Consider the following 23,694-nt stretch of genomic DNA (forward strand, 5'->3'; position numbering starts at 1 on the left):
CTGAAGAAAGTTTTGGTATGCAACTGTTCATTTCATCAATGCATTTGCAGAGGAAGTCAGTGGGGCTGTAGTCATTTGAAGATAAGGTAAATCTGGGTATTTTAGAAGAAAAATTCAGACTGCACTTAGAGGCTTTTGCATCTGAACCTTTGCTCTTTAATTATTCAGTATTTTCTAATTCCTTATATATATATACACACTTTTTGACCATTGTTTCAAGATAAAGGAACAGCAGTGCCACCATCCGTCCAAGCATTACACAGAAGAGTTGCAAATCCGACTAGAGGAAGAAATGTGTGCTGAGACGCCAGTCGTTAGAAGGCTGCGTGGGATTCGCTGCTTGGGACTAAACCCTGTCAAGAATTTATCCAACGATTACTTTGGAAATAGCAGAATATATTTTAAGTTAAAAAAAAATCTACTTTTAACATTTATAGCCATATTTCCGCCTGACACCTAATGCAATGATCAGATTTATTGTTCTTTTTGTTGAGTTGTGCATCATTTGTCGGTCTCTGGGTGATTACACTGAGGGTAAGAGATCTTTATATTCTCTTTCTTTATGAAACTGTAGTCTTCTCTGGTTTAAACGGTGTAAAGTTATTTGTGTAAAGCAGAGTAAGCTTTCTCAACCGTTCAGCTGTCTTTACCCTTGCACTGAAATTACGGACTATCAGGTTTTAGTGGAGAAAAGTATTGCATATAAATAATAGTATACAGGCTACAGTGACACTAAACGTTTAAACATGTTTTTTTAATTTTATTTTCCCTCCTGCTATTGATTCTCAAAACCCCAGTCATTCAGTCGCGCACTTTTGTCTTCTGACTCCAGGGGAATAAGTCATGTACATTTGGACAAAAGAATAGTTTCACAGACATAAACATACAATTGTTTCATCCATTAAGCGTTTAATGTATCTAAAGACATATTATTAACATGTTCACTGTTTGATGACTGATGTCCACACCGTCTAAACAGTTGTAATTATAACCCAGTGACCCAGCAAATGACTGAGTGTAAGCTCACCATTTGTGACAGAGCCCTAATTTGACCTTCTATAGGAACAACTTTACCTGTGTCATGTTTGGGTCGAAGTCTAAACAAACAAGCAAGAAATATCTTGTCATGTACTGTATAAGCTATGCAGGTGAGCTGATTGATTGTTCATGGGAATTTACATATTTTGTAAGTGGTTTGGTTTGCTCCACAGTTCCAAATAGTTTGTGAAAATGAGAACATTTTCCTCACACAAATTGGAAAGTTTTCCCTTGAGAAGAACCACATAATGTTTTCCAGGTAGTGTACAGCAGTGTGGGTATTGACAAATGTTGAGTCACAGTCTTGGTATGTTACAACTCTGTAGACAGCTGTAGTCAGTCTCTATCACTATAAATTCTGCATTTTATATATTTAATAATAGATGTATTTAAAAAGTCTGCCCATCTGTCCATGGTGTTTCCTTGCCTAAAGCCCAAGACTGTGGGATAAGCTCCAGCATTCCCCAACCCTAAAGGACAAACGGTTTGTAAATAGTATGGATATTTAAAATGAGATCCCTCTAGGCCTGGCAACATCTTTGCATACGGTTATCCTCATTCCATATCATTGGCTTAGATTCAGATATCCTTGTGCTCAGACATGCCTCAATCTTTTATTTAGAAGGAAATGGAAAGTTGTAAGAATACAAGAATCCACCCATTTGTCTGTAGCTGCTTGTTCTGTGTACAGTCACTGGATTCTATCCCAGCATGACTACAGATGAAGCAAAACCAGCTGCCAGTATTAGGTGAATTTCAGCATTGAAAATGAGTGAAATGTAAAACTTTTTTCATGCATGGAAAAGTACTAAAATAACACTGAGCTACTCTAATATATTGCGTTCATAGAATCTCGTCCTGGTGAGACAGTCTCTACACAATTATTTTCAAAGATCCTAATCCAGTAAACATGGACTTGGAAACTCTGACTTGGCTGGATCTTCAGTTTTCTGTGTGCAAAGAGCATCACCTTTTGGCAAATGTGATTTTGGCATTGGCTAAAACAATTCTGTCCTACATTTCAGCTGACATTCTGTACAGTATTGAACTTTTTTTAAGCTCACTTTAGGGATCTTCTCTGAATATTATTCCTGAAATTATCCTTATAGTTTAGGGAAAGAGTTTTATGTATGTAAAACTGGAAAAAACGTGTGTGAGTGGAAAGAATGATGATGATGGTTGTGCTGCTTGGAAACAAAAACAGGAGTGGTTGGGGATCTTTTTCTCTACTGCTGAGGCTGCAGGATACTAATGATGCAGCTGATTTGCTGCTATGATGTGCTGGCCAATATTTTGACTCAGTCTTTTGGAAAATAATTTTTAGAAGACTTTTTTACCAAAACTTCAGCTTTTATTATGTTTGCTCTTAGGCTCAGCGTCTTCTTACCATGACACCAATGAAGTTCATGAGGATGAGACTTCCTACACCCCGCAGTTGGACTACAAACGTAAATGTGCATATACAATATGACTAAATGTGAAATGCTACAGTTACTTTAAAACCATTTTTGCCATCAGATCCGCAGTGGTGCCATGTACTTAAGCTGTCCAATGGGGAAGTGTCCTGTTCTTCTCCTCGAGGCGGGCACCACCGGGGCTCGCTTGGAACTCGCTGTTTGCTCTCCTGTGTTCGAGGATATAAACGTCTGGGGCAATCATCTGTGCAGTGCATGCCCAACCGCCGCTGGTCTGGATCCGCTGTTTGTCGGAGTAAGTACACTTAAAAGGTGTCAATTGTCACAAAACTAACTCTTTGATTCAGTAACAAACATGTATTTGACAGCTGCTGCAGAGTACTTGAACCATGTGTTTATATTATGTCTGAATCTTAGAGATACGCTGCCATCTTCTGCCTCTGATTGACTACGGTATGTACAGTTGCTCCCGTGGTTTTGTGGTAGACTCCAGGTGTGACTACACCTGCTATGAAGGCTACCAGATTGAGGGAGATCGCTACCGGATGTGCCAAGAAGGGGGAACATGGAGTGGCACAGAACCGACGTGTGCAGGTACATTTGCAAATCTAGTCTAATGTATGATAGATTGCAGATGCCATTATTTATTAAATCAGAGAGAAGACATTGTAACATTGAATAAAATTTGCATTGTTTCAGATCATGACCCCCCCAAACTGAAATGTCCTATGCCCAGAGTGAAGGTAGCAGAACCAGGAAAACTAACTGCCATGGTTTCATGGGAGCGTCCTGTTGCTAAAGATACCGCTGACAGAGCACTTCAGTATGTGCATCACATTTTATGAAAGCCATCCAACTTCCTCTGTGTCAGAGAGGCAACCTGTAAACTGCATTTTTGTCATCCTTTACCAGGGTCTTGCGAAATGGATTGGAGTCTGGATCTGACTTTCCTGAAGGAATACATATAATTCGATATAAAGTCTCTGACCAGGCTCACAACACAGCCAAATGCAAGTTTACAGTGCATGTTGAAGGTGAAGCCAGTATACAGTTTTGATTTGCTTCTGCTTCGAAGTTTTAAAGAGAAAGTTCACTCAAAAATGAAAACGGTGTCATCGTTTACTCACCTTTGTCATTTCAGATTTTTTTGGAACATAAATATTGGACCCCTCTGACTTTTATTACATAGACCAAAAGCACCGAGACATTTTTCTAAATATCTTTTGCATTCAACAGAAGAAATAAAGCCACAAGTAAATGATTATAGAATTTACATTTTTTTGGGGAACCATGCCTTTAACTGTAACTAACATTATTAATATGTGACTTAAGGTTTTAACTTCCTTAACTAGATCCAGTCAGTTGTACTATACCAGGGGTAGGGAACGTTGATCCTGGAGGGCCGGTTTCCCTGCAGAGTTTAGCTCCAACCCTAATCAAACACACCTGAATCAGCTAATCAAGGTCGTCAGAATGCAGTTAGTTTTTTTTAGTTTTTTTTCAGGGTTGGAGCTAAACTCTGCAGGAAAGTGGCCCTCCAGTATCAACGTTCCCCACCACTGTACTATACAGTGGTATATATGCCTTAAACCGAAATGTTCTTTCCCTCAGTGAGACGATGCCCAAAGCTAAAGCCGCCTATGCATGGCTATCTGACATGCTCCTCTGATGGCAATAATTATGGGGCTGTATGTGAATACCATTGTGATCCTGGCTTCGAAAGGACAGGTTTTGCAACACGTGTTTGTCAGCTCAACCGCAGCTGGTCTGATGACGCAGCTCAGTGTATATGTGAGTATGTGGTTGAGGTTATGTTTAATTTTAACTGTAACAAATTCAAATACTTTCTCACATTTTTGTGTGAAACATTTGCTTTTTCTTTTAGTAATGGCCATTAAAACAGACGTCAGGTCTGCTGGTGCTCTGCTTGACCAATTTTATGAAAAGAGAAGGCTTCTTGTTGTGTCTACTCCAGAAAACGGTAACCAGAAGTACAGGCTTCAGAATATTATGCTGCAGGTAGTATAGATATTGTACTTCTTTGACTAAAGCAAAAATAATCCTAAATAAGGAGAGTAACCATCTCATTGCAGTGCATAACTATGATTGTGGGAATGTTCTGACACAGAAAGCTGAGTGTGGCCTGGATCTGCGACATGTGACAGTGATTGAGCTGTTAGGAACTTCACCTCGGGCAGTGGGCCGCATCAAAGAACAACGACTAGAGCCTGAAGTCATAGAGGGTCTTAGGTAACTTACTAAGTATCTACTATAGCGTTTTCATGTCAAATACTACATACTTAACTGTTGTATTTACAGACTTACATAGAAGTCATACTGGCAGATGACTGCAATATTACAAACAAATACACAGTCAAAATAATGTTGACAATTTACTTAATGTCAAGTTTATTTAATGTCCTGCAGGTTTCCAGTTGATAAAATCAAATCCCATTCTAAGCTTTCTCATTGTATATCAAGTAACATGGGATTAAACTGGATTTAATGCTGACTTTAAGTTTCAGCAGACACACACTGACCAGTCTATTTTCTATTCAAGACCAGGCCATATTTTGATAAAAGCCACATGACAATTTTGGACAAAACAATTTCATGAGGTTTTGCAACAATAGTGACTATGCTGAAAGAAAATGTTTGGCTGATTATCTCCACTGTGCATGTGTGTTTCCAATCTAAATGTGGTTTTCATGTGTTTTTTGTATGTAACAGACAGGCACTGTATATATCTACCGCATATTTCACCATGGTGCTTCTGGATGAGTATGGTGTGGATCGGGAGCGCTTTATTAACCCCACCACCTCCGATGAGCTCTACTCATATGTAGACGAGTATCTCCTCACAGAGGAGGAGCTAGAGAGACTGGAGATGAACAGGGACTTCTGTGACTGACCTCGGTCTGATCAACTCCAGATCTGATGTTGTGGGTGGGAGATTTCTTTATAGCGACAGGCACCTCAAGAACCTGTTTCCTTGGCAGTCAATCATTTGAAACTACATATCGCAGATATTTATTCACAGAGAATCACAGCTGGAAATGTGATTTAGACTGGAACAGGTTTTAATCTGCAAGTGGAAAAGTACCGTGTGAGGATGCACAAGATATTCACATATTCTGAAGAAACTATCTATAATCGAGTGCACAGCACACAATGTGGATTCTTAAAAATATTTGATATTTATTAAATGCTGGTATTTTCATGTCGTTTCTAAAAAGACGTTGCTCACAATGGAGTAAATCAGCATTATGACGTTAAAATACATTGTGTTTGAACACGTAAATCTTTTTGGGCCATTTATCAAGTGCACGTTTAAAACCAAAGTGTTATTCAAATTAAAATATTTACTGTCTCCATTTTTAAGAACAGTATTCAAATTGTTGTCTTTCAAAACATCCATTCAGCTGCAACATTTATAGAAAATAAATATAATTAACATATACAAACTCCACATTTCCACATCATTATTTGTGAACTGCCTTAAATGTTTAAAAATATAAAAAAGCATTTTATGCACGGTCATATGCATTAACCTTAAAAGTCTTTAAAATATTACTGTGATGCATTCATGTTCTCAAATTGCACAGCTGTAACAGCAACACACAAATGTTTTGGAATGTGTAACCCCCTGTCCGGATAATGGCTTTGGGGAGGATATTGCACAATGTCCTTACTTGCCCTTTCCCATGGACGAGCGCAGTGGAAGAGTGCCCTCTGCCCAAGAGTCGGGGTACTGCATCATCTTCCTCCACAGGAACATCTCCTCCCCTGTGGAGTCTGCCACCCACTCTTCATTTCCCTCCTTGATAGTCACTGTGAAAACATCAGTTTAGACATTTATAATGTTCCAGATGATTTCAATTTCAAATACTGTTCTTTGGATCTTTATTTTTAAGTAAAATTTATCATGGTTTAAGCAGCACAATTGTTTTCAACATTAATAATAATACATGTTTCTTGAGCACCACATTAGCTAATGATTTCTGAAGGATCATGAGACACTGAATACTGGGATGGCTGTCGAAAAATCAAGCTTTGCCATCAGAAATATTTAAAAATGTTAAGACTATATTAAAATAGAAAAGCATTTATTTTAAATTGCATAATTATTTCACATTTTTACTTTACTTTTGACCAAATAAGTTAATATAAGTTACATTATAGAGATCTTGCTGAGACTTGTATGGTACATTTACATGATCAGTTCAAGTTTTATTATCATGAATCATAACAATAAAGCTTGACTGGGGAAAGGAAAACACCTGAATGGTGAATGATGTGACGCTTCTTCTGAATTTGGTATCTGCAGTTGAATCCAGCAATTAAATCAATGTTTAAGGCTTCTGAATTGTTTTCAGCTCAAAGCAATATGCTCTTACCTCCGCCCAAGCTGAGACGAACTCCTCCCAGGAAGTCGTTGCTATGCAGGGTTTCTCTGTCCCAGACGGTGAGCTCCAGACATACATCCTTCATCTGCTCCAGACTCAGGTCGGTGTACACAAATGTGTGGTTGTAGTTTGGACTCTTTGTCTTCTTCACTACTGGAGTCTTCTTCTTTGAGGAAGACTTGTTCTTTGATGGCAGCAGATACCTGAAGGACAGTGTAATTAGTAGAAATAAACAAGCAAGGGCCTTTTAAAACCAAACAGATGTAATGAAACAGATGTTTGCAAACCCTTTCACAAAGGAATCGCATGTGCCTCCAGCTTTCATGGCTGTCAGATTTTTGGCCTCTTTTATCAACACATGCAGCTCCGCACCATCTGTGAGTTTGGTCTTTTTTCCTTCAGTAGAGAATTGAGGCATAATTTACAATGAAACACTAGTTAAAGACATTTTACAGATGTTTTCCCTCACCTTTTCCATTAGAGTCCTCTGCATGTGTCTTATTGGTGGTGACATACTTAAGTGAAATCACCAGCTCTCCTTTGTACTGATCAAAAGGAGATGCTGGCTGGGCAGCTGCCTATGAAGATAAACAGGGAAGAAGTGTAACTGTAACATTAAAAAAAACAACAACTTGAGTACAGTGACTTATTGCCATAGCATTAAACCAAACATATACCTTTCCTCTAAGAGCCATACACTTTTGATGTGCAGAGTCAATATCATGGCTATCCACTGGTACCTCCACCTCACCCAGAAAGACATTGTGGCCAAAACGGTCGTAGTGCCAAACTGAGAGTTGCAGTGTTCGAGTCATGAGCTGGGTGCGGCTGATGGAATACTAAAACAAACAAGCACAAGACAGGTTGTCAATATAAAATAAATTAAAGTGAGAGGTTACCATGTAGGAGCTTTGGCCAGTTTTAGTCTGTTTGTGTGAACTGCGCATGTTGTTTGCTCTAGATTAAAATGGGGCAAGCATATGAACTAATATTTGTCTGACTGTGACTCTGTGATAACAGTGTACTTATCTTCTGTCAATACCAAGCCCATTCGAAACCTGATGTTAGTGTGCAATGTTTTAATTACCTGCTATTAAAGCATAGCATATAGACTAAGTGTTTCTATTATTACCCACTGGTATCAGTTTCTGATAGTATTTGTTGTTCCAAACCATGAGAAATTAGTTATTTTGGGGGGTTTGGTTTTGCTGGGAATCAATTTATTGAAAAGGAATTGAAACTATACCTTCAGTGTTTCCTTAAAACTAGGGTTAATGTTCTTATGTTTGATTGAGGTTTTCTTCTTGCTTTTGTCTGGGAGGAGGTAAGCCTTGATGTATCTGTAGAAAGAAATCAACCAATCAGGGGAGTTTAGCAGTGATTTTCGCTCTGTAACGGAGAAACCCAGTGGTATGATTCACGGGTGGAAAATTATTATTCTTGGAAGACAGTAAAGAACTGAGACCCTCTCAGGAAATCACACAGCATATGCTGTGTGGAGACCTACTTACGGGTTGCACTTCTTTTTTGCTGCATCAGCATAAGCCAGGCCTTTACACTCATTGACCACAATAGACAGGCACTGGCTGGGCTCGTCATAGCTGAGAGAGAAGAAAATATCTCCACTCACTTCCACACGGTCATAGTCTCCTGCTTCACTGTACACACTCATCGTACTACCAAGAGTGGCCTGTGTGTAAAAATAAAAAAAAAAAGCAGCTGGGTAGCATACTCAAGTGTCTAATATTTGATTTGATTTAGTTTGTGAATAAATTAATTTACACTAAAAATAAATATAAATACTGTTATTGTATCATTAGTAATAATATATTTAAAATTAAACAGTGTCAATATTACCTAATTTTAATGATTACTTAATATTATTTTAATTAATAATATTAAAGTAGGTTACCCTCGAGCCTCCCAAACTTCCTGAGCTGTCACCGAATTTCTGCCTGTGTATATTTACCAAGTTATCAATATCTTCCTCCTCCTCATCATCATCCTAATGAAACAAGTAAGACATTGATGTCACTTTAGATTGCAGATATAAATAATACAGTGCAAAGTTGTTTGAATTTGTTAGAAATTAACTCACAGCATTAAGGCCAGGAACTGACTGGCTTCTGTCTCCCATAGAGGGTGTAGCACTTTCTGTTCCATCTTCACGCAAATCAAGTGTGGAGGCTAGTTTAATATCTATGACAAAACAGTGTTTGCATATTTAAAATCCAGAGTAAAATAAATGAATATATAAATAAATAACTTTACACTAGTGTTCAAAAGTTTGGGGAAAGAAGACTTTTAAGTTTCTTATGCTCACCGAGACTGCATACATTTGAATAAATACAGTAAAAAAAGTAATTTTGTGAAATATTACTACAAATCAGAATAACCATTTTCTATTTGAATACATTTTAAAATTTAATTTATTCCTGTGATGGCAAAGCTGAATTTTCAGCAGCCATTACTACAATCTTCAGTGTCACACGATCCTTCAGAAATTGTTATAATATGCTGATTTGGTGCTCATAAAAGATGTATTATTATTATTATCAATTTCGAAAACTATTGTGCTGCTTAAAATATTTGTCGAAAACCATGATACATTTTCTCAGAATGACTTAATAAATACTAGAAAAAACAGCATTTATTTGAAATATAAATTACTGGCTTTAAATTACTTCACTGCCAGTTTAGATAAATTGAATGCTTCTTTGCTGAATAAAAGTATTCAATTCTTTTTAAAAAAAAAAATTGCTGAAACTTGCTGATCCCAGACTTTTGAATACTCATACCTGATAGTTTGTGCACTCTTCTGACACTTTTCTTGAAAAGCCCATCCACTTCAGGCAAGGAATCAGACTTGACATTCATGTGATGAATTAACGAGGCCTTAATTTGCAGGGGTGACGGAAATTCAATAGGTGACACATAAACAGAACTAGGACAGGGAAAATACATGGCTAAACAGGGTGAACTATGAATAAACACTTACTGTCTCAGTGGTTGATGGGCTGTCACTGTTAGCGGGGAGCATCAGGATGGACACAGCAGGGTCTGCTGAACTAGTCTTGTCTGTCGGTTCCTCTTTTCTAGGTGCAAATCAGAGGTTTGCATCACAGTATTACATCATTAGCCAGTGGATTTCTGCATCTCAGAATCAGATCTTACCTTTGCATTAGGGGGGTATTGTGGGACAATTCAGTCTCGGCACTGCTGCTGCCCAGACTGGCTTTTTCTATTGATTCTGTGTCACTACGTTGTTGCTCTAGCACATCCTCTAGCACATCATGTCCCTCATAACCCTGAAGAGGTGAGCTGAAAGAATGAGACAGGATGAAGTATAGAGTGCTGGACAAAGATGTCATCCTGTTAAATAAATATTAAAACACCTCAACCATACTGCCACTGCATATAGCTGGAGAAATAGTACACAGAATATACTTTTACTACACATCCTAACATCATTACAAACCTACATGTTTTTTTGTTTTTTTTTTCCCTGTGGAACACAATGATAAGATCTCAAATAAACAGGCTGGGCGTTATTCTCAAATGTATTTGCTTTTGCATGTCTCGTAACCAAATGCCATTAAGTCAGTTTGTTGAAACTGTTGTTGAAACTAAGATCTATGTGAATTATCTCTAAAACATATATATTTGTGTGTGTATGTGTGGTTTGCAGAAGAAAAAAAAACAGCATACAGTTTACAATGATACAAGGATTAATACATTGACAGATTTTGTATTTTTGGGTGAACTATAACTTTAACAGAGAACTTGGCTGTGTGATATTTAATAGAATAAAGTGATAACATTTATTAAAGAGATGATTGGAAAAAAGTTAATATTTTAAATGATAAAGAACATTACATTATTTGCTCATACATGAGACCACATAATAAGTGCTGATGATGATATACCTCTTATTTGCTAGTGCGATGTCCTTCAGTCTTGGCTTGGGCACAGGTACAGTTTGGCTGGAATTCAACTCGGCTCCGTTTAACAGCATTTCCCCAGCTGTCTCATGCTTTTTACCTAGAAAAGAGAGTTGTAATTTGTTTTAAACGGGGAAGTGAATTTTGTATAATCATTAATCGTAAAACACTGCCAGCCATTTTACTCTACAGTAAACAGGAGAACTATTCCTATGTCCTCTCCTCTTGGTGAACACACACAAAGAAAATCTACTTTCCACGCTTTATGAAAAAAAAAAAAAAGTTCAAGGCTCTATCAGGCTGTCTGGCATCTGCTTCCTGCACTCACTCAGAGGCCTTTTCCTGAGGGAAACACGGACTAAGTCGTGTCCAGGAGCTGTAGAGTAGCGGTTAACCCTATCGTCAAAGAACCAGTCTCCGGTGCTCATCTTCAGATCTCTGAAAGAAAAGAGAAAAAACCCTGAAGTTGAGTTTCTGTTGAACATTAACCTTTTCCATTAAGCAAGGGCCTCATTTTCCAGTCTAAAGTGCCCCTTAATGATAGGGTTTCTAAGTGGACGGAGGACAAAGAGAGGGATACTGGGAGGCATGGGGGACACACTCACATTTCTTTGGCACACACTGTGCACATCCAAGATCCGTTGGGTCGAGCAGATTGACATTTTTTGCAAACATGATGTTTGCATTCTCTGCACTGGCTATCGTTGCAGGTCAGAAGGCCCACAGGCTCTTGACAGCGGCCACAGCTGCGCTCGCTGTAGTTCCCACTGCCACGTTTCGCACCCTTTCTTCTGATTTCCAGCAACTCAGCTTTTAGCTTCCTAAGAATACAAAAATTGCATTTATTCCCCTGAATTTTTTGCCTGATCCTTTCCAGGGTACAAAATAGAGTCTAAAGGCCTGTTCACACAAAGGACAATAACTTAAAAATTTTAATAATCATTCAAGTCCACACCACAGCTATAACGATAAGGACACAGAAGAAACACATTTATAACATTTTTTTTTTCCAGTTGGTGAACATTAAAAACATTGACGGCCAATCAGATTACATCGGACTTTAAAGAGCTCAAGCATTTAAAGCAGCAAATGATAAAACTGCAGTGTGTGCTTACAATAAACAATGTTATCGTCTGTTGGTGTGGATGCTAATATACAGTGATCCTTATAGCTATCTTCATTGTTTATAGTTTGTGGTGTGAACAGGCCTTAAGCCCTGATTTGTATGACTTTGTTTTGTAGAAACAGGCATTAAACAAACATAAACATTTAATAAACTACATTCTTCAAATTAAAAAGTATGGGGTCAGTAAGATTTTTTCCCCCAAAAATTTTGAACAGTACTGCATTAAAAAAAAAAAAAAAAAGGTGTAATGTGATATTTAATGTACACTTAAACAAGTTTGCATAAATTAAGCTAAATTTAATTAATGGATTTTTATTAATTATTTAAACTAATTAGTCACTATGGATATTTTGAGATCAGAGAAATTATTTGTTGCTATTTTAAAATCCCAAATTGTCTATGAATAATTTAATTTATTTATGCATTTCTAGAACAAGACTTATTCTCAATAATGCAAACGTGACACTCACTTAACACGGAGCTCCTCCAAGCGCCTCAGCTCCTCATCTCGCCGAAGGACTTCTAGTATGAATTCTTGCTCAGACTCAGTCAGGAAGGACACGTTGATCTCCATGTTCTGCACCATCCTCGGCAGTCAAGCCCTGCTTCTAAGGAATAGAAAAACAAACAAATGGCTCTGGATGCATTAAGTCAACAAAATATTAAATGTCAACACAAATGCGAATTACAGAAACCCGTAGAACCACATACAACTGCAAACCAAGTAACATACCAGTGCTGCCGATTACGATAATAATAAATAAACAAGCACGCAACCAAGAATGTCATTTGCTTTTCAGAGATGAGTCCAATATATATAATGAAAGCGTTACACAAACAAAGGAAGTCCTACTGTTTGTCAAAAGGGCAGAGACCTGGAGACAGGGCAGAATTGACAAATAAAGGGAGTGACCTTTCACAGTTCCTCCATGCAGTGTCTGTCAGTGTCAGTATGTCAGAGGCTCTTCAACACCTCCCTGCAGGAGCTGAGTAATTAGACAAACACAAGGACACCCTGTGACATGCAGCTCCACATGCAAATTAGTTGGTTACCAATGGCTCGCAATGCCAATATCGTAGCAGGGAAGTAGAGATATTCACATCCCAGCACCTACCACATAAATCAAGTATAATAATAATATTCTGACCAGAAAGCATGAGAACATTGCTTTGATTTGTCACTGGTAAAATTATGGACAGCAAATCAATCAAATTTACGTTGGTCGAGAATAAATAACTAAAGGCCAACAGAGTCTGGGAAAAGGGGCTGAGTACTGGAATGTCATCAGGAAAAGAGGAAAACAACATGCAGTCAGCGTATCACAGGAGCTGCCACCTTTTATGGACACACAACCACGGGTGGAGGGCTTTTTTAATGAGGCATTTATGATGATTATTACTTGGTAGCACACATGAGCCTTGTGAAAATCCTTTGAGCTCAACCGGTGGAAAACGTGAGGGAAAAAAAATTCAATAACCTTCAATTAAGACTGGTTTGGTCAATATTCAAAACAAATAGGCCTTCTTAACAAACGTTTTCCTCATTCTTTGAACGTTTCAGGAAAATAGAAAGGATTAAAGTGAGCATGGACCTTCCTCCAGCTATACTGATACAGATCTGAAGGACCTGACCTGCTCTAACACATGGACAATGTTCACTTAAATAAATTATAAATAAATTATCCAACATTACACATAAAAGAGTCGCAAACAGTTAGCGTAAAGGAAAACAGAGTAACTTACAAATGTTAGCACACTTTAAGATCTCAAAAGAGGAGTGAATACATCGAGGCACAACGACAACAACTGAGACACTCTTTTTATTCTAAAGCAGAATCTAAACAGTGTTAGTACAGTTGGTCGTATATAAAATAGATGCGTAACATTTCAACAAAATCTCTTCAAATGTGTTCTTACCAGTAGCTCAGGATTTCCCCACACTGTTCTTCTCCCCGCGAGGTCTATGACTTCCAGCTTTGCCAAATAAACGTCGAACAGGAACAAACGCAAACTTCTCAGTCAGCGCTGGATCACCGTGCAACAGGTGCGCGTCCACGACGCGCGCAGACGTCAGTTTCCTCCGTGGAAGGAGGAGGAGGAGATCAGTGGACATGAAGCACATTATTGCTTTTAGTCCTGTGTTTTAAGATTTAAATTGATGTGAAGCTTTGAGAACAGCAAATAAATAAAGTAGAATTGTATAAATAATGCGTAAAGTTTATGTTGTGAAATACTGGAACCTTTTAAGCGCTGGAGTAATGACAAAGAAACATTTTGTATATAAACAAATCTCCCAATTTAAATCCAATGTTGGATTAAAAAAAAAAAAAATCATGAAGGGAAAATTAATAGTAGCTACCTAATTCTGGGTGGAAGTGACGTAATTATACATTTTAATGGCCATAGGATATAAAAATAATTAGTTTTTCTTCTTCTTTTAAAGATATTAATAATTTTATTCAGCAAGGATGCATGGAACCAATCACAAGTGACAGTAATGCTAATGTCACAGATTCCTGTGCTATATAAATGCTGTTCTTTTGAATTTTCTGTTTATCAAAGGATCCTGAATGTAATTGTTTCATGGTTTCCACAACAAAATTAAACTGCTTTTAACATTGAAAGTAATGTTCTTTAGCACCAAATGAGCACATTTAGCAGTATTTTGATCAAATCAGTTCAGCACTGATAATCATAAAATAACAAAAAACATTTAAATAAATGTCTGAATGGTATTGTATATAATACAACAATTAATTAATATTAGGGAAATTCCATATACTTGTTAATAAAATAAATATTGATGGCCACTTAATTGTTGTTGCGTTTTATCTGTTGTTAGAGATAAAATGAAATAATCGTAACTGCTTTTCGAACATGACAACCATACAGTACTTAAGTGTTCAGTGTTCATAACTGAACAATAAATGCACATCACAGCCAGATTTAAAGATTTTTTTTTAATAACTACATAAAACTACTATAATTTCACATCTCAAACACACACACTATAATTAGGGTTTTACCCTTTTCTTTGTGTGTATGTGTGTGTGTGTGTGTGTGTGTGTGTACACACACACACACAAAGAAAAGGGTAAAACTCTAATTATAGCAAATTATAGAGATTAAAATTAAAACAACTTTATACATGACTGAATGTGTTTATCAGAGAGGTTTACACTCCAAGTCCAGAACTACATGACTGATATGTGGTGCGTATGTCTTAACATGTTCTATGTGCTTGATATTTGTCTTCCATTTGCTTCCAGTGATGTCTGACAAAAGTGTACAGATGCGTTTGGCTGTTTCCAAAGCCCAGGCAGTGCATGCTTGCATATCTCTCTGGATCCTCAGAGAAGATTCTTCCATAGAAGAGCCTTTTTCAACATCGCTAGATGAATGTTCAAGTGGTTCATGATGAAAAGGTGTTGTGACGTTTTGATGAATATGCAGCATTCCACCAGTGTCTCTCTTTAACAGCCGACATGCCACTGGCCATCCTTCCTCCGAACTTGGTATGAGGCCCAAATTCACTCGATCAGCAAGATCACATAATGGAAGCTAAAAAAGATGTCCAAAACTTTATTAATTCAACTGACCAGATGTACAAAAAGCAAAATGACAAAAGTGTGTTCATGTTTAAATCAAGAACAAATACCTGCAAGATGCGGTCAGAAAAATCATGGTATTCACAACACATTTTTGACCCCACTGACAAATGTTTTAAGCATAACCTCACTTTAAACTTGTTCAGTTTCACAGAAAATCTCCATTTTGCATCTCAAGTAAATGTTTCTTGATTTAAGGATGTTTAGATGTTTGAACTGGTAAAAAATGCTGAGGAAGATATTTATTTTTGCAGTATAGGCAGCATTTAATGCCACGACTTTACAAATTTAAGATTTTTGCTCTTGTTTTTTAAGGCTTTAATTTATGGAAGAGCAAAGACCTAGAGAAACCCTGATTTGGAAATGTTCACATAATGAAAACATTATTATATATTATTATATATTTTCTCTTACCCAATGATCTGATTCTCATCCACAACAAAAATGATTTATTTTTCTAAAATATTAGCAAGTGAACTTAAGATAATGTCAATCAGCACTTTAGTATCTCAGTGTAAAAGCTGTTATCCTGACCTGTCTGTTGTCTCCTTGATGGACAGTGCAGCGGTCTGACACACCGTTGACCTGCAGGTTTCTCTGTAGGGCTTTTACTGCATCTGGGTTCCATTCACATGCATGCACATGAGCAGCCATAGCATGTACCAGATATGGAAGAGTGAAATAGCCAATCCCTGGACAGTGGGGCAAAATATGATCATGCATCTTGGGTGATTAAAATCCATTCCAATGATACACACAGCATTGATTTTACCTGCATATAAGTCAACCACAGTCTCTCCACTGCAGTCAAAGGAGGCTATTCTGAGCTTCTCTGTGATATTCCCAGAAGAGAACATGCACTTGGTGACATCAAACTCATACCTAAATTTTAGTCAGACAGATTAATTTATTTGAATATTTATTTAATATGTTGAGATTTTATTTTCAAATAACACAGCATCTTATTGGTTACCTAATGTGGTTATCAATGTGTGTTACATAGCTGCTGTCTCCTAAAAGCATAGTCACTATAGGTGTACGATAACCATCCAGGGAGATTTTTTTAATTTGTGCTATACGTTTCACTCCCAACGTCAGGGCAACTGCAGTCCAGAATTCAGATCCTAAAACAAATAAATATATTCAAGAATAGATTCAAGACAGTTAAGCTAATTACTAAGAGTTTTTACTCTGGAAAAAATATATATATTAATGCAGAATTTTTAATCAAATTGTTTTATATACAAGCCTGGATGTATAGAGGATCTGAGATTCATTATCACCCACCAATTTCTTTCCATATTGCATTAGAAAAGGAGCCTTCACTAAACAGGACAAGATCTCCATGGCATTGCCATCGGCTAGGAATGTCTCTCTCTAGATCTTCACTCCATTTTTCTCCTTTAGAAACCAGGAAGGACTGTGAAGTCTCTATAAGCCTCTTATGAGAAGATTTAACTTTTTCCTTCTTTGATAATGGGGGAGCCTAGAAAAATAAGCAGATATACTGACACTCAGATGATCAGTGGACTGGGTGCAAACATATATCTTTAATAATTGTGAATGCTTACCTGGATATCAACAATTTCACAAAAGCTGTCCTGTGCAACATCTTTTGTTAGTGCCACTAGATCAAGCTGTGCCAGAACAGATGATATGACTGGAAGGGTTACAGTCCCATCTGAGTGTTTCTGTGCACAGTACTTGCGGTCCAGAACACCTTGTGACAGTAGGTATTTTCTGAAAAACAGTTATACATAGTAATACACCAGTAGGTTTCTAACTACAGAAACATATAACACCATTCAAGTTAACTGGTTTTAACATGACAGCAACTTCCTTACTTATTCTTACCCACATATTTCATGGAATATTTCAGTATTAGCATAAAGAGATACTTTATGTTGATAATTATAAATCATTAACACTAAAAAAGCTTCATTTAATAACTGTGATATATTTTGATTGTAAATGCAAAAGGAATAAAAAGTTAAACTGTTAAAAAAAACAAGAACCCGATATCAACAGATTGCTAATATAAATTAAACATTAATTTTACATAAAGGAAATTATGCCACATTCAGAGAGCAACTATTTGTATCCTACCTGTACATTTGTGCGTGACGCTGCGGCACTTTTAAACACGGAATTACAACCATTTTCCACAGGAAGCGTTAGAAAAATAATCAAAATATATTAAGTTAGTTATCTAAACAAACGAATACGGTCCTTCAAAATTTGAACCTTACACGAATAATAGACATGAACGAGACACCGTCGCTTTCGAATAGCATCGTTCCTAGTCGGTTCCGAGTTCCTAGTAGGAATATTATTAGTGTTGCACTTGTAAGTAGTGCGCTGTAATCATAAAATAAATATAACAGACGTTATATAAAGTTCTGTGTGTGTCTGTCTGTTATTTTTTATATAAGTTGGTAATTATAATTGTAATACTACTACTAATAATAACAATAAAGTAAAACTGTCTTTTTTTCGAGTCATCATCCGACGACCCCAGCGAACGGTAGATGGCAGAATGTTTTGGATTTTACCGCGAAAAACATCCGCGTGGTAGCGAAGAAATACAGCGCGGCCAATCAGAGTCAACGCAGCTGTCCCACGTGACACTTTATAAACTACTGAAAACAAGCAAGGTAAGATATCTAGAAGAAAATTATATTTTCTTTTTACCGTACTCTTTTAACTTACACGTTTACAGAGGTTCAGTTCTGATTCGTTGATATAAACAGCTTTTTCTGCGTTATTAGTCTAGAGTTATTTCAAATGGAAAAAGATTCGGAGTACGTTATAGTTTATTGTACAATACATGTCTGTAATTCAACTTCAGTTTACAACTCATCTATTAATATACATTAATCTTTGAAAAGATATTCAGTTTTTCACTTAATGCCATTTAATGTATCGTAATTTTGTAATTTTTACTTAAAAAAAATTGTAATGCAACCCTATGGCGAGGCACTATGTCAGTGGAAAGTTGTCCCAATAGCCCTGGTTACCCTTATATGTGACCCTGGACCACAAAATTAACCATAAGGGTCATTATTTTAAATTGAGATTTATGCATCACCTGAAAGCTGAAATAAGCTTTCCATTGATGTATGGTTTGTTAGGATAGGACAATATTTGGCTGTACAACCATTTGAAAATCTGGAATCTGAGGGTGCAAAAATAGAGAAAATCGCCTTTAAAGTTGTCCAAATGAAGTTCTTAGCAATGTATATTACCGAAAAAAATTGATTTTGATATTTATGGTAGAAAATTTGCTAAATATCTTCATGAAACATAATCTTTACTTAATATCCTAATAATTTTTGGCATAAAATAAAAATCTATCATTTTGATCCATACAATGTGTTGTTGGTTATTGCTACAAATAAACCTGTGCTACTTATGGCTGGTTTTGTGGTCCAGGGTCACATATATTAATGAAATGACAATGTTAGTAATTGTCACATGTGCTTTACACACTTTGTTTTATTAGATGTCAGCGAACAGTTGTGTCACATCTATCCGGCTTGATTCCCTCAAGCAAGCTGACAATCCACAGATCCACTTGTTACCTTGTGAAATAGAGCATAACGGACCTGCTGAAGTCTTCAAGTTCTTTAATCCCACTGTGAAGGAACGCAAACACGGTTAGTAAAACCCAAGTACACACCTCGAGAATGAAACGAGTTGAAGCGCTCTACCCGATAAACATAACATTGTGTTGTGCAGAAACTACAGTGTCGTTCAGAGGTCGGGGGCTGAAGGGTCAGGAATTGCATTGCCCACAAGGATACACAGGACTAGTGCTAAAAGAGGTCCAGAAGCCTGCATCTGATCAAGAGGTGTCTGCACTGTGCCTTACTTTTGAATTCACTGATATCATGCATTTCTAAATGACAGATAATGCTTTTTAGAACACTAGTTGTTAAATAGTTTTTCTGTTATTTGTTTTAGGACCGAGTAGTGAAAGTTTCTTCAGTTTTCCATCATTTCACATACTGGAATTTGGAGACTCCTCCCACATCTGATGATGGAGTTGTGATGGCAATGGCATGGCCTCAGCTAGCAGAGGCAGTGAGTACCTTTTGATGACTATTAATCACATTAGAATCTGCTCTAAAAACATCTCTCTCAATTCACTTAGTATTAGTGAACTTCTAAATCAATACCTCTTTCTGCAGATGCATGGACCAGTGGACGACTGATAATGGACATTGTTTTATTGTGGAGATCTGCTTCTCAAGTACATTGTTACGGTTAAACAAATGTGAAAATGAATCTGTGTTGGAAGACAGAATATGTAACTTACTGTGTTGTGGTATTAACCACCATTTTTACCAAATGTGTTGAAGAATATCACAGTGCAACATTATTAACTATTAAACGACTTGTTTTATTGTTTTCCCTTGTGCAGACTTTTAATTTAGACATTTGGCCATTATTTAACAGTAACTGGTAGGTTTTGATCTGATGTACATTACCTTTCGAATATTTGGGGTTTGTACATTTTTGAAATAAGTCTCTTGTGCTCACCAAGGCTGCATTTATTTGATCAAAAATGCAGTAAAACAGAAATATTGTGAATTATTCTTTGAATGTAAAATGACTGTTTAGTTGAATATATTTTAAAATGTAATTATTTCTGTGATGGCAAAGTTGAATTTTCTGCAGCCATTATTACTCCAGCCTTCAGTATCACATGATTCTTCAGAAATCATTCTAATATCAGCAAATCAGCATGTTAAAATGTCTTTAATATGCTGATTTGCTCAAGAAACTTTTATCATAAATGTTGAAAACAGCTGTGCTCTCTAATATTATGGAAACCATGATACGTTTTTCAGAATTACTTGAATAGAAAGCATTTATTTGACATAGACATCTGTTTATAAATGTCTTTACTGTTACTTTTAATCAATTTATTGTGTCCTTGCTGAATAAAAAAATCTTACTGACCCCAAACTTTTGAAAGGTAGTGTTTAAGTACTCTAAACATTTTACAACAAATGAATGGACCCTGCTCAAAAGCACTGAAAGCTGATTGTAATTCATAGCACCTATTTTAAAATCTTACCATCTTTCACACTCACAAAAATGCACAAAACACATACACAGCAAAACTCTTCCTTGTAGTCATGTATCTGCTCTAATGGATCTCAATGCTCATTTCTTGGTATAACAGCTACAATATTCCACAAGAGACATAAACATGACATTTTAAACTGCAAAACACCCCCACGAATGGTGATTACCTATTAAAAGGCTGTTTCAGTATACTAGGCCTGTATGCTGTAACCACTCTTAGTCAATTCAAATTTACTTACAATGCCAAACTTTATATAAAAACAATATACTTTAGCAATAAATTTTAAAACCAGGTTGTGCAACATTACAAATCTCAACTATCTATAGCTAATTGAACTGCCACCAAAAAAATAATAATAATGTTCAGTTACATTGGTCGTGTTTGTAAATATCATGGCAGCAGTCACATGTGCCAAGATTCCCTTTCAAAGCATTTGACATTTTGAGGCATGAGCCACAAAAGTATAGATGTGGCAATTCATGATTTTGTGATATTTTTAAAATCCTTCAGCAGTACTTCATACAAGTTTCTGAAGGACCTGTTAAAAAGATTGAGCCACAAATAATGGCTATGTCTGGGGAAGAGGAGGGGGTGGTGATGGTGGGGGGTCTGACTCGGCTCTGCTGCGTTTGACTGGTAAGCCGTGATCATGTGCCTTTCTGATATGCCTGTACAAGTCTCCAGACTGTGTGTAACTGCGGTAACAGTAGCTGCACTCATAAGGTCGCTCCCTAGTGTGCACAATGGCGTGTCTCCTCAGGGTGTAAGCACAGGAAAACGTCTTTCCGCAAGTGTTACAAGTAGGCACGTCCTCTATGTAACTCCCAAGCGAGTCATGAAAATCCTCAAGGTACATGGTCTGCTGCTCCGGCTGGGAATCGGCTGGAAAAAGAGATGGTGAAAAGCTGGTGGTTTCTGCTGTAGAAGGATTAGGACCTTGCGGTGAGGAAGGGAAAGAAAGGGGTTCTTGATGTGGAAGATGAATTAATGGGTGTGCAGGAATAAATTGAGTATCAGTCAGCTCCTCGACTTCATGATTACTGTCATCAAAATCATCCCCATGATCTAAATCTGGATTTCTACTTGGGCCATCATCCATTTCCACCGTCTCATCTACATCATCAGACTCTTCATCAGAAATCACAATGGCCTCCAATTTCACTTTAAAGCGATCTTCATTTTCTTCCCTTGATGTCTGCGAAAGAGTTTTTTTACGCTTATTTTGCATGTTTCTTGCATTGGGCAAAGTTTTCTCATGTCTCCTTTCATTCTGGCTCTGAATGTGTTGTGAAGACCCTGGATTTCCAGCACTTTTATTCTGGAATTTGGGGTTTTTTAGTGTTTGAGCTTGCATAAAAACTCTAGGTTCATGTTCTTGAGCAGCATTAGTGTTGTCCACACTGCTCAGAGCCACGGCAGTGGCTACAACAGGTTGCGTCTCTGTCTGAATTAGTTCTGTCAAACTACATGGACTTGAAAGTGCTGACTCAAGGCTAGCAGTCCGTGCCGATATTCTTGTTTTGTCAGGTCTAGGTGAAGAACGATACGTGGACGGACCCGAGTCCATTCCTGGTTGGGTCGTGTCCGCCATTTCTGAACTCTCTGCACTGTGCGTGAGGAGATTAGCCATCCCCGCTTGTGTTTCGGTCTTGGTATCGATATAAAGTGACATTTGTTGGCTCGACTGTGGACAATGTCTTACTGCTCCATCTCTTTCTGTTTCTGCACCAGGTACGTCTTCTCCACTCGAGCCATCAAGTTCTCCAGGTTTAGCAGACTCGTTTGCTCCAACTTCTACTCTTGTACTATCCGCCTCAGCCAATCCTCGACCCTGCAGTCTTCTCTTACAAACTCGCACCACGTCATTCATATGTAGGAAGCTGGCTGCTGCGAGCACATCCTCTGGAGGGGGGTGGGCTGCTAATCGCAGAACCCCTTCGTACATAAAGTCAAGGAGGAGCCCAAAGGCTTGTGGGGTCACGATATCTCCATTAATAGTGACTGTGTTTCTTTGTGGTCCTCCGTTGATTGTGCTGGTATTCCCCATTGACTGATCGGAGTAAAACATATGGAAGAAAGGGGAGAAAGAGGCCAACACGGCACGGTGGGCTCCGAAACGAGTCGGGCCGACCTGCACAGTGCAGTCACACAGGAAACCTTGCAAACGCTGAGAGCGCAGGCTGGCCAAGAGCTGCTGACTATGTCCTGGAAACTCCATTTCCACTGACAACCTAGTAAAAGTAGAGCCGTGGTAGACTGTTAATATATAGTTTATGCAGTGTGTATATCATCATAATATTAGAATAATGCAATTCTTGTTAAGAGTTGTTTCTTACACTGACCAAGTCCCCAGGTCCACTGTAACATCAGCTCTTTTGTAGCACCATCATGTTTGTTTTATGTGCACTGACATTCTCTTGATATCGAGTTATTCATGATTCCAGTAAATTCATATGCTTGAATCTTGAAGCAATACAAACGGATTCCTCATCTTCTGGTATTCTTCACACAGCATATATTTCTAGTATAGGTTATTACACAAAACCTTCACCGGAGCACTGTAATATAAATCGAAAGCAACGCCATATATCCTTCTAGCATCTGGTATATTTATTCTCTAATATGTGGGGGGAAATGTACGCGACACGGCAATGTTTTCTTTTAGAACAATACATTACGAACACACACTTCTACGTGTAGTGCGTTAGGTTTGTATGTGCGAGTGTGCTCTGCCACCTACTGGCGAGGAGGAAGCGGTAACAAACGATTTAGATAAGTAGAATTAAAAACAATAGTACAAATGTAAAAATACACAAAATCATAATACTTCATTAAATAATATATAATATTATATATAAATAATAATAGTAATGTTATCATCTTAGCCATCCATCTGTTTATGGGGGGGGGGGGGGGGGGGGGGTGTCATATACTTACAAATCAGTGTTAATTTAGTATAATTACACTAAGATAGATTTTTCTAATATTTTAATTAGTTTTTGTTTTTATATTTTCCGTTTTTATTTAAATTTTAGTACATTTTTATTGTTGTTTTTCAACATATC

The 23,694-nt window shown here is 37.4% G+C and overlaps 5 protein-coding genes across 11 annotated transcripts; 2 read left to right on the top strand and 3 right to left on the bottom strand.

The window, feature by feature from the left end:
- The first annotated feature begins 233 nt into the window (after nucleotides 1-233).
- Nucleotides 234-5,921, top strand: LOC306853429 (sushi repeat-containing protein SRPX2-like). Of its 3 annotated transcripts, none has more exons than XM_079390826.1 (10): nucleotides 234-534; nucleotides 2,409-2,486; nucleotides 2,557-2,748; nucleotides 2,871-3,047; nucleotides 3,153-3,276; nucleotides 3,366-3,487; nucleotides 4,065-4,244; nucleotides 4,339-4,472; nucleotides 4,582-4,703; nucleotides 5,184-5,921. In XM_079390826.1, exons 1-10 carry the CDS (start codon nucleotides 465-467, stop codon nucleotides 5,362-5,364), a joined length of 1,380 nt encoding a protein of 459 aa, XP_079246952.1. In that variant the 5' UTR covers nucleotides 234-464; the 3' UTR covers nucleotides 5,365-5,921. The 3 variants fall into 3 exon arrangements, with proteins under 3 accessions (XP_079246952.1, XP_079246953.1, XP_079246954.1); XM_079390827.1 differs by having other exon boundaries at nucleotides 258-534; nucleotides 3,366-3,463; nucleotides 5,184-5,914; XM_079390828.1 differs by lacking the exon at nucleotides 2,409-2,486 and having other exon boundaries at nucleotides 310-534; nucleotides 5,184-5,914.
- On the bottom strand, nucleotides 4,841-14,010 carry LOC306853428 (synaptotagmin-like protein 4). Of its 3 annotated transcripts, XM_079390824.1 has the most exons (19): nucleotides 13,844-13,968; nucleotides 12,840-12,912; nucleotides 12,397-12,534; nucleotides 11,406-11,621; nucleotides 11,129-11,238; nucleotides 10,786-10,900; nucleotides 10,034-10,180; nucleotides 9,858-9,954; nucleotides 9,658-9,754; nucleotides 8,958-9,058; nucleotides 8,772-8,864; nucleotides 8,371-8,549; nucleotides 8,106-8,199; nucleotides 7,537-7,698; nucleotides 7,329-7,437; nucleotides 7,147-7,255; nucleotides 6,851-7,062; nucleotides 6,146-6,284; nucleotides 4,841-5,538 (listed from the first exon to the last, which is right to left on the bottom strand). In XM_079390824.1, exons 3-19 carry the CDS (start codon nucleotides 12,510-12,512, stop codon nucleotides 5,517-5,519), a joined length of 2,118 nt encoding a protein of 705 aa, XP_079246950.1. In that variant the 5' UTR covers nucleotides 12,513-12,534; nucleotides 12,840-12,912; nucleotides 13,844-13,968; the 3' UTR covers nucleotides 4,841-5,516. The 3 variants fall into 3 exon arrangements, with proteins under 3 accessions (XP_079246950.1, XP_079246949.1, XP_079246951.1); XM_079390823.1 differs by lacking the exon at nucleotides 12,840-12,912 and having other exon boundaries at nucleotides 13,844-14,010; XM_079390825.1 differs by lacking the exons at nucleotides 4,841-5,538; nucleotides 6,146-6,284; nucleotides 12,840-12,912 and having other exon boundaries at nucleotides 7,057-7,255; nucleotides 13,844-14,010.
- Nucleotides 14,011-14,874: 864 nt separating this feature from the next.
- Nucleotides 14,875-18,060, bottom strand: trmt12 (tRNA methyltransferase 12 homolog). Its single transcript, XM_079391331.1, has 7 exons — nucleotides 17,641-18,060; nucleotides 17,106-17,274; nucleotides 16,822-17,020; nucleotides 16,508-16,658; nucleotides 16,307-16,416; nucleotides 16,069-16,226; nucleotides 14,875-15,487 (listed from the first exon to the last, which is right to left on the bottom strand). Exons 1-7 carry the CDS (start codon nucleotides 17,691-17,693, stop codon nucleotides 15,092-15,094), a joined length of 1,236 nt encoding a protein of 411 aa, XP_079247457.1. The 5' UTR covers nucleotides 17,694-18,060; the 3' UTR covers nucleotides 14,875-15,091.
- On the top strand, nucleotides 17,872-20,502 carry rnaseh2c (ribonuclease H2, subunit C). 2 transcript variants are annotated; one of them, XM_079391332.1, is made up of 5 exons: nucleotides 17,872-18,188; nucleotides 19,037-19,190; nucleotides 19,273-19,385; nucleotides 19,498-19,617; nucleotides 19,725-20,502. In XM_079391332.1, exons 1-5 carry the CDS (start codon nucleotides 18,063-18,065, stop codon nucleotides 19,746-19,748), a joined length of 537 nt encoding a protein of 178 aa, XP_079247458.1. In that variant the 5' UTR covers nucleotides 17,872-18,062; the 3' UTR covers nucleotides 19,749-20,502. The 2 variants fall into 2 exon arrangements, with proteins under 2 accessions (XP_079247458.1, XP_079247459.1); XM_079391333.1 differs by having other exon boundaries at nucleotides 18,182-18,335.
- LOC306853712 (zinc finger and BTB domain-containing protein 3-like) lies at nucleotides 19,750-23,332 on the bottom strand. 2 transcript variants are annotated; one of them, XM_079391329.1, is made up of 2 exons: nucleotides 22,972-23,332; nucleotides 19,750-22,860 (listed from the first exon to the last, which is right to left on the bottom strand). In XM_079391329.1, exon 2 carries the CDS (start codon nucleotides 22,845-22,847, stop codon nucleotides 21,198-21,200), a length of 1,650 nt encoding a protein of 549 aa, XP_079247455.1. In that variant the 5' UTR covers nucleotides 22,848-22,860; nucleotides 22,972-23,332; the 3' UTR covers nucleotides 19,750-21,197. The 2 variants fall into 2 exon arrangements, with proteins under 2 accessions (XP_079247455.1, XP_079247456.1); XM_079391330.1 differs by having other exon boundaries at nucleotides 22,966-23,330.
- Nucleotides 23,333-23,694: the final 362 nt, after the last annotated feature.

This window comes from Barbus barbus (assembly GCF_936440315.1).
Source record: "Barbus barbus genome assembly, chromosome: 33".
Taxonomy (NCBI): Eukaryota; Metazoa; Chordata; class Actinopteri; order Cypriniformes; family Cyprinidae; genus Barbus; species Barbus barbus.